Source organism: Pan troglodytes, chromosome 3 (assembly GCF_028858775.2).
Source record: "Pan troglodytes isolate AG18354 chromosome 3, NHGRI_mPanTro3-v2.0_pri, whole genome shotgun sequence".
NCBI classification, from domain to species: Eukaryota; Metazoa; Chordata; class Mammalia; order Primates; family Hominidae; genus Pan; species Pan troglodytes.
The window spans coordinates 142,019,340-142,030,838 of NC_072401.2; the positions used below are offsets into that span (position 1 = coordinate 142,019,340).

The 11,499-nt window shown below is 41.7% G+C and overlaps 1 protein-coding gene across 1 annotated transcript; it reads right to left on the minus strand.

Moving 5' to 3' along the window:
* Positions 1-571: 571 nt before the first annotated feature.
* On the minus strand, positions 572-11,033 carry UCP1 (uncoupling protein 1). The gene is made up of 7 exons (XM_016952249.4): positions 10,679-11,033; positions 10,050-10,331; positions 9,221-9,419; positions 4,754-4,954; positions 4,546-4,647; positions 3,629-3,809; positions 572-1,140 (listed from the first exon to the last, which is right to left on the minus strand). Exons 2-7 carry the CDS (start codon positions 10,173-10,175, stop codon positions 1,026-1,028), a joined length of 924 nt encoding a protein of 307 aa, XP_016807738.1. The 5' UTR covers positions 10,176-10,331; positions 10,679-11,033; the 3' UTR covers positions 572-1,025.
* Positions 11,034-11,499: the final 466 nt, after the last annotated feature.

An 11,499-nucleotide genomic window follows, 5' to 3' on the forward strand; every position in this document is an offset into this window, starting at 1 on the left:
TGATAGTAAATGTAACGTGGAGTTGATTAAAACAGAACTAGAATGATGTCTGGCAGCCTGTAACCTTCCTGCTCATCCAAGCTGCCAATCCTTGGATTTGGCTTAAAATCAGGCTGGGCTTTGTCTTAAAAACTTCTTTTAATATCTGTTTTACTGTTTCCCTATCTCTTCTGCATGCAGTTTGTAGGCATTGAAAAGGTTACTACAGGTGCTAATGATGAATTTGAATTTGGCTTTGATGAAAGATTCCATGAAGATTCGTTTTCATCTCAGTTGGAATCTCAAACTGTTCCTCTGTCTTCCCAGAAGTACCCTCCAGCTCTAAAATTATGTGATGCTAGCACAGATACCAGGACTCTAGTAACAATCCTGCCAAAATGAATATAGTGTCTTAGAAGTTGTTAAAGATGTCATCAAATCTGGACTCTAAACATTAAAAATCTATACTAATAACATTCAGAGTAGGTTCATGCCTATGATTCTAAAGACCTGCATTTGCTATTGGGCAGTCTTGTATTCTAGGTGAACTTGACTCTTACACCCAGGTATAGATCTCAAAAGACAAACTTTAAAAGGTATTAGCAATACTTTATTGAATATATTAACTGACAATTGTGGTTAATAAATAACTAATATTTTTAATAACTTCATTTTTAAGTATTTATAAATATAAACTGCATTTCACTCAGTTTCTTTTCCACCAGTTGGAGTTGTAATTAAAACATGTTAAAGTTCCTCACATTCATTCACACAATTGCACTCCAGAAATGGTCAAATGCAGTAGCTTATCTGCATTACATTTGCCAGGGTATATGCTGAATGTTTTGCTTTCCCCTTCTTAAGACACTGAGAAAAAAAAATTAAATAGGCATTAGTTTTCCCCTTTTTTATATAAAAAAGTCGAAAATTCTCTGCCAAAATTCCTTTATCTTTTTAGGTTAAAATAAGTGAATAAGTTTTGTTTGTTTTTATGATCCAGTCAGCAAGATTCCCACTGGTATGTTACATCATTTTCTTGAAGCTGATTATGTGGCACAGTCCATAGTCTGCCTTGACTTTGACAGTTCTCGTTTCAGTTGTTCAAAGCACACAAACACAATGACGTTCCAGGATCCAAGTCGCAAGAAGGAAGGTACCAACCTAGAAAAGTGCATGTCATCGTTTGATTAGTTTGTTTGATTTTTTTTATTTTTAATTTTTGAGATGAGGCTTCACCCTGCCACCCAGGCTGGAATGCAGTAGTGTAATCATAACTCACTGCAACCTCGAGCTCCTGGGCTTAAGTGATCCTCCCACCTGAGCCTCCTGGAGTAACTGGGACTAGAGACTGCACCACCACACTCAGCCTGAAATTCTTAAAGTGATTATAGCAGGTTATGCTTCTCATTTTGCCACTCCTCAAGTGAAGATGCTTAAAAGTACCTACTCTTCATCTTTCCCTCTGCTGAAAATAAATTTTCCTCTAGATGTCCTATATTACTTCAAAACAACACAGCCCTGATGATCACATCTATACAAATCCACAAATATCCTTCACTCCCAAAACATGTCTTCTCTTCACTGACATGAACTTTTTCAAAAACTCTTTCCTTTTTTTGAGGGAAGGGGGAATTTTTGCTTGTTTTGCTTTGCTTTCTGAATGGGAGGTAGGAAACTATTAGAAGGGGGAAGGAAGAAGAGAAACCAAAGAAGTATTGAGTAGAGTCAAGAAATCAGTGCTGTCTCAATCTTGACGATTCTTGTCCTTAGAGAAATTGTTACTGTTTAAATGGCTTTTATTGTTTAACCTATAAAAAACACCCCTCTGCCCCAATTTTTTTCCTTCAAGTCTCTTAACATGTTTCTCTTCACTTCCCAATGTGGGGTATTTTGCTGCAAAAAAAAAAAATCATAAAATTACATTTCAGTAGCATTAAGTACATACACATTGTGTGTAACCATCACCACTGTCCATCTCTAGAACCTTTTTGTCACCCCAAAAAGAAACTCTCTACCCATTAAACAGCTCTCCATTTTTTCCTACCTCCAGCCCCTGGTAACTTCTATTCTTTCTGTCTCTATGAATTTGACTACTCTAGGTACCTCATTTAAGTGTAATCATACAGTATTTGTCCTTTTGTGTCTGGCTTATTTCACTTAGCATAACGTTTTCAAGGTTCATCCATGTTGTAGTATTTCTTCTCCAAAAGGTTTTTAAATTTGAAAAAAATAAAATTATTAAATGGTTAATGGTTTAATAACTGGTATATCCATTTTAAGTTAATTTTATAATGAACTTCATTTGTATTAATGTACCATAAGTACAGATTATGATGAGTTGGAACTTTTTATAAAATGTGTATGCTGCATTCATGCTTAATTTATAAAGCTTGAGGAATGGCCTTACAGTTTAAAAAGGTAATAGAATTTTATTATTAAACCACTAGTGTAATCCTTGTGGAATATATTGACAGATTACTTAATACTGTATTTTCTCCTCCTTCTCCTTCTTCTTTTTTGAGACAGGGCCTTGCTCTGTCTCCCAGGCTGGAGTGCAGTGGCACAATCATAGCTCGCTGAAACCTTGAACTCCTGGGCTCAGGAGATCCTCTTGCCTCAGCTTCCCAAGTAGAGGGGACCATCAGTGCGTGCCACCACACTCAGCTAATTTTTAAATTTTTTTATTGAGACAGGGTCTTGCTTTGTTGCCCAGTCTGGGCTCGAGTGATCCTCCTGCCTCCATCTCCCAAAGTGCTGGGGTTACAGGTGCGAGCCACCACGCTGAGCCCATACTATATTTTCTTAGGAAGGTAGTTTCCGATACAACATTGCATTATGGAAATATGTAATCTATTACACAACACTTGTTTCTAGGTGAGTGTAAAATTACCCAAATCAAATACTTTTCTGCATCACTTTTCTAGATTGGTGATGTCTTTTTTTTTTTTTTTTTGAGACGGAGTCTCGCTCTGTCACCCAGGCTGGAGTGCAGTGGCGCGATCTCGGCTCACTGCAAGCTCCGCCTCCCGGGTTCACGCCATTCTCCTGCCTCAGCCTCCCGAGTAGCTGGGACTACAGGCGCCCGCTACCACGCCCGGCTAATTTTTTGTATTTTTAGTAGAGACGGGGTTTCACCGTGTTAGCCAGGATGGTCTCGATCTCCTGACCTCGTGATCCGCCCGCCTCGGCCTCCCAAAGTGCTGGGATTACAGGCGTGAGCCACCGCGCCCGGCCGATTGGTGATGTCTTATCTCTAGTTTTACAATGTTAAAACTTGAGTCCATCAAATTAAGTCAAATCAAATCTTGTTCTCTCATAGCTCTCTATTATGATTTCCCTCTACTTTATAACTTTCTTGCCCAGAGAAGGCAAAATACTGTCTGCATTTCCAATAGATTGGGACCAATGGAAAAGGCACTGGTCTTGAATGAGCCTTTGATCAAAGTTGAGAAAATTTGAATATCATGGCTTTTTACTTTCTGGCACAGTGGAATTGGTGGATTGGAGAAATCTGTGGCAAGGAAAAGTCAATACTAAGTATATGAATATACTAAGGCTTGTAAGCTAACTGTCAGTTGCTTGACATGAGAGTGTCCCAAAGCACACAGACAGCCAGAACACATTACAGATACACAAGATCATATCTTACCCCTTGAAGAAAGCCGTTGGTCCTTCGTTAGTGAACACTTTCATTGCACAGTTGGGCACACTTTTGTACTGTCCTGGTGGAGAATTAATAAATCTGGTTTTTACTACATCCACCGGGGAGGACATAGCTGTTGCGCAAAATCCAGCGATAAGAGCCGACACCAAGTGGCAGGGGACGTCATCTAAAATGGATCGATGAAACAGGTCAACATCAGACTTCTGGGGGCTTGCAATTTAGTTATCTGTCATATCTTTATAAACCTATTGATAACAGTAGGTCAATGAAGATGTCTTATAAATAAATAAAATAAAATAAGAAAGGTATTGCACTAGAAAAAGAAGGTAAAGAGTAAATGGCTTAATAGATTGTTAACACTTTAGGAAAGTAACCTGTTAGTTTCCTCTGTGCCTTTAAGGCCTGTAATAATGCCTAATATATGAGCATCTAATACTTTTTTATTGAAATAAGGGAAATTTCAATGTCTCTAGAAGTTGTTAGAATATTATTTTTAAGAACCTATCTTATGGTATTACTTTTTGGATGAGACCACTGATAAGCTCCTTGTATAACTAGATCTTTTGGATATAGTATGCAGGATGGACTTACCTCCTGAATTCTGCTGTATAAAGAATAAGATTCTAACAAAAGTCCCATATATTAGTATTAAATGAGAATAATGCTGACATGAAATTGCCTGTTATTTTTGTTGCAAAATATTTTTGTTGTGGCAAAACTTCTTAAACTTAATATTTTGGTCTTTTCCTGCTTCTCACAAAGTTATATATGGTTCAAAATTACTTAATTTTTAAAAAGAGAAAACTATTGGAGTTAAGAGATTGAGTATAAGGTGGCTGCAGAAGCTCCAAGATGAAATTCTAAAGGTGCAGACCTGTTTGTTATATGAAATGGGAAGTTACCTGCTAATATGTTGTTTTTCACAAAGGCCTCCTTCATTAGATCATATGTTACTAGCTCTGTACAATTGATGATGACACTTCTCATCAGATTGGGAGTAGTCCCTGGGGAAAAAAAAAAAGAAAATGTTTACTAACTCTACTTTACAATAAGTTGCTAGTTGTATGTATGTGCTTTGGTGGTTATAAAACCCACTTTGAAGTTAGTTACCTTTCCAAAGACCCGTCAAGCCTTCGGTTGTTGCTATTATTCTGTACGCGTTATAAGTCCCCGTGTAGCGAGGTTTGATTCCGTGGAGATGGCTCTGTGCTTGAAGTCTGACTTTCACGACCTCTGTGGGTTGCCCAATGAATACTGCCACTCCTCCAGTCGTTAGACCAGCTAAAATCTTGCTTCCTAAACTAGGTGTTGCTATCCAGAGAGAAAAAAAAATTATTAAGAAAAAAATTAAAGACCTAGAATGCATGCATGTCTTTTTAATTTTCAGTGGTTCATATTTTTGTATTTTGTTTTTTGAGATGGAGTCTTGCTCTGTTATCTAGGCTAGAGTGCAGTGGTGCGATCTTGGCTCACTGCAATCTCCGCCTCCTGGGTTCAAGAGATTCTCCTGCCTCAGCCTCCCAAGTAGCTGGGATTATAGGCACGTGCCACCACAGCCTGCTAAGTTTTGTATTTTTAGTAGAGACAGGGTTTCATTATATTGGCCAGGCTAGTCTTGAACTCCTGACCTCAGGTGATCCGTCTGCCTCGGCCTCCCAAAGTGCTAGGATTACAGGTATGAGCCACCCACCTGGCCCATATTTTTGTATTCTTACAGCTTTTCTATTTCTCTAATGCTTGTTCATGTGTTGATCATGTACTAAATGTGCATCAACTCAGAGGAAGGCTAGAAAACTTCAGGTGTCTGAAATTTTTTAAAAATGAAGACTTTCAAGGAACAAGAAAACACAATGCTTATTTTCACAGTGGCCTGATTCTTTCCTGTGCTCAGCTTGGTTCTTTCCCACATTTAGCTCTCTTTTCAGTATTATTCGACTGTGAGGAGGCACCCATCACCAATGAGGCTTGATCTTTCTCCCACGAATGATCATGTTAATTATGGGACTTGGTGGCCTTAGAAGAAGCCCAGTGGACAAACAGCACCAAAATGGGCCATCAAGTAGTGTTAGGCTACAACATGTGAAGGGAACAAAAATAAGAAGACAGGAGAGAAGAAAGTGATTTTTGTCTTAAAATTTTGAAAAAATTAGCTTATGTTGCTCAAGACAGATATCATTAAATACAAATAGTCTTGAAGCCCAATATTCATTTCTATCATTAAGTTAACATAAAATTAAGGTTCAGTAACATTTACTCAGCAGAGACTTTCTCAGTCATTATAATTCTGTTTCCTAATTTGTCAAAAAGGGATAATAATATCTACCTCTTAGAGTTGTGTGAGTTAAATAATATTGATAAAGAGCTTACACTGTCTAGCATAAAGAAAATCCACAAAACTGGCAGCAATTTTTAAATCACTATCATGATTGTACTCTTCTCATCATGCTTTACCAGGGGCTGGGCATATGATTGACAGCTGTCTTTTAATTAGCAATATCATATGATTACAAATGCCTTCACTTTTAGCTCACATTGATAATGCACTGCACTACAACGTAGTGTATCTTGATGTACTCATCCTATCCTCCAATCTCCAACTTTCAAATCCCTCTCTTCACTTCCCAGTCAAGCTTCCTGGAAAAGAGGCTTTTTTTTTTTTTTAAGAACTAAAAGAAATTTATTTACAAAACATATTGTTTGTCTTTACTTCTCAGAGCCCATTTCTTCCTCAGTGCCCTACAATATAGCTTATACCACGCTACTCTGCTGAAGATGTTTTTACTAGAAAATCAGTGAGCTTCTATTTGTTATGTACAATGATCACTTTTCAGTCCTTTCCACACTCTCTGCTGTTTGACCCTATTGGTAGTCCCTGCTGTGACTTCCTGGAATCTGGCCCAGATTTTCTCCTAAAAGGAGCCCACTAAATAAACTGAATCATGTGCCTACTGGCCATTACCTGTTGACATGGCCTAAACCAAAGTTCTTGTCTTCCCCCTAAGACAGCTTCTATACATCCTCTCTCAATAAAGGGTATCTTTAAACAGAAACTTGGAAGTCATCTCATATTTCTACCTGTCCCTTATGCCTTACTTCTATTTGTTCACCAAGTCAATTCAATTATACTTTCTCAATCTTTCTGATTGACATCTCTTTTTCCCTATTGCCAGTGCTTTAGGGCATACCCTGATCATTTCTTGCTTTCTAACTTACCTCTTTCTTACTCCTTTTACATATATACTCTATCTGCTGCCAAAGTGATCTTTTGAAAATGTAAATTGTTTATGCCACTCCCTTGCTTAATATTTTTACAATGACTTCCCACCACTGTAAGGATAAAATCCAAACTCCTTAGCACCGCCTGCAAGGCCTTCTGTCACCTGGCTTCCTCCCGTCTCTGCGGCTTCACCCCTCCTTCCTCACCAACATGTCCTCCCTGTGCTATGTTCACTCGACTCCTCACTGAGTCTTTGCACATGACCTTCACTCTACTTGGAAGCTCCTTTCTCACCCTTTTGCCTGGAGTACCCCTGCTGGCCCTTCCAGAATTGATCCAGACATTAACTCTTCAGGAAAATCTCACGGACCATGCCTCCATGGCTAGGTTAACTCATTCTGTTTAATATAGCCACCATCTTGTAGTTACAGTTAGTCATGTGCTGCATACGTAATGGTGGTCCCGTAAGATTAGAACAGAGCTGAAAAATTCCTATCACCTAGTGACATCCCAGCCCCATAAGGTTGTAGTGTAATGCATTACCTTTTCTATTTTTAGGTACACAAACGCTTAACTTTATGTAACAATTGCCTGTAGTATTCAATACCAACATGCTGCACAGGTTTGTAGCCTAGGAGCAATAAATTATACCATACAGCCTAGGTGTGGCTATGCCATCTAGGTTTGTGTAAGTGCTCTCTGTGATGTTCATTCAACAACCAATTTGCCTCCTAACTCATTTCTGAGAATGTATCCCCATCGTTAAGTGAAGTAGGACTGTACTGTAATACAGCATGTGTCATGGAATATAGTCATCTATTCACTTCTCCCCACACACCCCATACTCTCAACTGTAAGCTCTGTCTAGAGACACATCTGCCATCTAAACATCTAACATAGTTACTGGCACATGGCAGTTCAATAAAGCCTACTAAATAAACTGAATCTATATAACATAGAACACTGCCAACATATATCCTATTAATTTGGTGCCCAAAGTCCACAACAATTGGTAGAACAGTCAATCTGTGAAGAAAACCACCTGAAAGGGCAGCTTTACCTCCTTTGTGTTTCCTCTCTTGCTACATCTATAAATATCAAAATGCAGTTTTGATCTAGTAACATCCAGACTTTATCTTCACTTTGAAAGTACTTGTGTGGATAAGTATAACTTACATATTTGTATAGATAACATTTATAAATTATCCCATAAAATTATAGTATTGAAGGTTACAGCAGAAATGATGAAATCTACAAGGTGGATTTCACTTAATGTATTCATTTTGCCATCAGCACATCTTCTCTCTGGCTTGTCTACTCCACATGAAAGTGCCTCTGATGTTGATTAGCTGTGTGATTTTGTGCATGTTACTTAACTGCCCTGATATTTGGCTAACACTTTTTACTCACAGCAGTGTTGTGCAGTTTGAATGATGGGCAGAATCATATGAGAAGTACAGAAGGCAGTAGAGAACAGGGTTAGGAGCCTGGAGTCCGAGGCCAGACTGCCTGGGTTTGAACCCTGGCTCTGCCCCCTCCCAGCTGTGTGACCTTGGTCAAGTGATGAATCTGCTCTGTGTTCAGTTTTCCCATCTGCCAAGGGATAATGGTACTAATACCCTTCCAGTTATAATGTATCTGAAGCACTTAGAACAATGTCTGGTTCATAGTTAAGCCCTCAAATAAATGCTACCTAAAGTGACAGGAATTCTTAGAATGCACTGGCACTCAGGAAATATGTTTCCTTTTCTTTTTCCCCTAAACAAACTCCCTACAGCATTCGTCCACTTTTTCTGCTCTGGTCTTTCCTGGACCTGATGAGGAACCTCTTAAGAGGAAATATGTCTTTTCCTGTCCTTTCAACTCTCTTCACAAAGTCTGGCTTTCCTTGCTTCAAACAGAAGGCTTTGAACTTTGTTGCATACACAAATGATGAGGGAAGCTTGTGGAAAGACACTCTGGTCTCTAGCCTGAGGATTCAGACTCAGAGGACCATGGTAGTCCTCGTTTGGATTTCTGACAAGCTCCATAGATATTTCTGATATACTTCCCTCTTTGGGGAACTTTAAGTTAAACATTTTTCTGTAGCCCACCCATATTCTCCAGATGGAGATCCAAATTGGGCACAAAACTTCCATGACTGGGTGACTTTTACAAGTATAAATCTGCATCTAAAAAATCGATTTTGCATACTTTTTTCTTTCTATGAACAATGAGCTAATATTTGGGGAAGGGAGAGTTCAAATATGAATGTTTTCTCTCCAGTTTGTTATGAAAACCACTCCTCTGTGTGTTACACTTTTTGGAACAGAGCGGAGCCCAAGGCTTTTCTGCCCCTCCCAGGAACTCTCACGGCTTACTTTCCTTCCCTGCGGTGAGAAACTCCTGGACCGTGTCGTAGAGGCCAATCCTGAGAGAGGCGGAGCTGATTTGCCTCTGAAGCCCCGCAGGCAGCCCGCTGTAGAGTTTCATCCGCCCTTCTGTTTTTACCACAGTGGTGATTGTTCCCAGGACACCTTTATATCTAATAGCACTGGACGTCGGGCATTCACCTTGGACCTGGAAATAAGAAAGGTGCAGAACAGAATGGAGCGAAATTGAGTTCACTCTTAAGCCAAGATTTCCCCCTGTGTTCCTATTTTCCGTTTCTTTTCTCAGCAACATCCCTCTTCCAACCACCTCCCTCTACCGTGTGTGTGTGTGTGTGTGTGTGTGTGTGTGTGTGTGTGTGTGTGTGTGTGTTCGCGCACGCGCAGATGGGGGGAGGCTGGCTACAATGCACATTTTGAATATCCCCCTCCCCAGGAACTCTCCAGAACCCCTAGGGCAGTAGGATAGGACAGAACCCCCGAAGAATCAAAGAAAGGAAAAAGCACCTGACTAGTAAACTCAGGAGAGGCCAATATTCTCAGCTTTTAGAATACTAAGTGCACCCTAAATTTTGGGAGAATTTGGTAGTAGTCATGGTCAACCCATTCTCTGTGGCCCTGGTGGTTCTTCAGCTAATCCCAGAAAAAGTTCCAGTTTCCCATCCTAAAGCACCAGCCCTGGGACAAGGCCAGACTGCTTTGGAAGGTCACCTACCCTACCTAGAAACAGTGGTTACACCAAAGCAGAGAATAAATGGAATGCACGCAACAGCGTCCCCTCTGCCCTGAGACCCCTTGTCATACCCCTCTGCCTGGCTACCTGGAGCCGGACTTTGGCCGTGTCCAGCGGGAAGGTGATCACGTCCGCCAAGCACGCCGCTATTCCAGCTGAGAAGAGCTGGACCCCCAGGGTCGGGTGTACGTCCGAGGCTGTCAGGCCCCCCATCTTCACTCAGAGACTGGAGATGCAGAGGAAAAGGGTTCCAGCCCCGAAGGTGGAGGAAGTTCCTTTCCCTTGCTCTTCACGCCTGTCCGCCGGGCAGCAAACCCGATTTCTGTTTTTTGAACCGACCGCCGGGCAGCGGCGGTGCAGAGGCGGCGGCTGCAGACGGAGCGCGGTGTTGGGGGCCGAGTCCCCGCGTCCCCTCCTCCCCACCCTCGCGCCAGCAGGACCCTCTGCGTTCCGGTCTTCCGCTGGGACTTATATAGCTGGGCCGCTCCCGGGCTGGGCCGCGCGAGGTCTCAGAAGACCCGGGCGTGGGACCTGCCGGGGGCGTGTCCGGGAGCACCGGGTCCCTCCCATTCCCATTCTCGCCCGGTGCCTCGGGAGCCCTACTTCGCTCCCCGAAAGCCCTGGGCTGGCCGCTGGTTGTCTGCGCCCCGCACACTGCGCGTCGGAGGGAGGGCGCGCCGCGGCGGTCAGCACCCGCGCCCCCACACGTGCCTCACCTTCTGTCACCCTTTGGCTGCACACCCTCGGCTGGGGCTTTCGGAAACCAGCACGATATCAGAGCCTTGGTGAAAGGTCCTGCCTAGCTGGAGCTCTCCCAGAAGGAAGAGCGGGGCACTCTCCCATTCCTCCAACTCCCCAGACATCTTGCAGGCACCTTGCGGCCTTCTCTGCTTCCCTTTCCTCTCCTTTAAACTTCTCATCCTCCTTCCTCCGGATTCCTTCTCTTCCCACTACCAAATTCAGACTTGGAAGAATTCCACACAGGAACCAAGAACACTCTGAACTTGTCAAAAAAAGCGTTTCGTTTCATCACTTTTTTGAGAGAAGATGTCAAACGAGACAATAGACACACTAGAAAGCAAATAGTACATTGCTAAAGCACCGTACAAAATGAGATACCACCTGTTCCTTCTGATTAGATTTCTTAGAGGGTGCAGTGGAAAGGACAGGGCAGGTTGCTTGGCTCCAGGTGCAGCTCTCCAGCTTACCAACTCTGTGGACCTGGGAAAGTCATCTGTACTCCAGCTTTTATTTTCAACAGTGTAAAATGTGGTTCCAGAGCTAGCCCAGGTCTGAAATCTCCCTGCTAACTTACCTATAATGATGTAATACGTGTTGGTTGTGTGGCCTTTCCTAGTTTGATCTTTGTGCAAATTTTATTTTCAATGTTTATTCTTGTGAAAACTTAAGAAAACAAAAAACTTTTAAAAAACAGTGGGAAATAATAGGAAACTGGAGAAAGAGGGAAATGGACAAGGTCAGGTCCCAGCTTTCAGAACCTCTCAGTTAAGCCAAAGATCGATTTGATATTACCGGA

What these genes read in the sequence shown, in the direction of transcription:
- UCP1 (XM_016952249.4), bottom strand. Translation starts at nt 10,175, where the DNA reads ATGGGGGGCCTGACAGCCTCGGACGTACACCCGACCCTGGGGGTCCAG. An exon ending in GAAAAACAACATATTAGCAG is followed by an intron (nt 3,810 to 4,545) that starts GTAACTTCCCAT and finishes GATCCATTTTAG; the next exon opens with ATGACGTCCCCTGCCACTTG. An exon ending in CCAACGGCTTTCTTCAAGGG is followed by an intron (nt 1,141 to 3,628) that starts GTAAGATATGAT and finishes GCACTTTTCTAG; the next exon opens with GTTGGTACCTTCCTTCTTGC.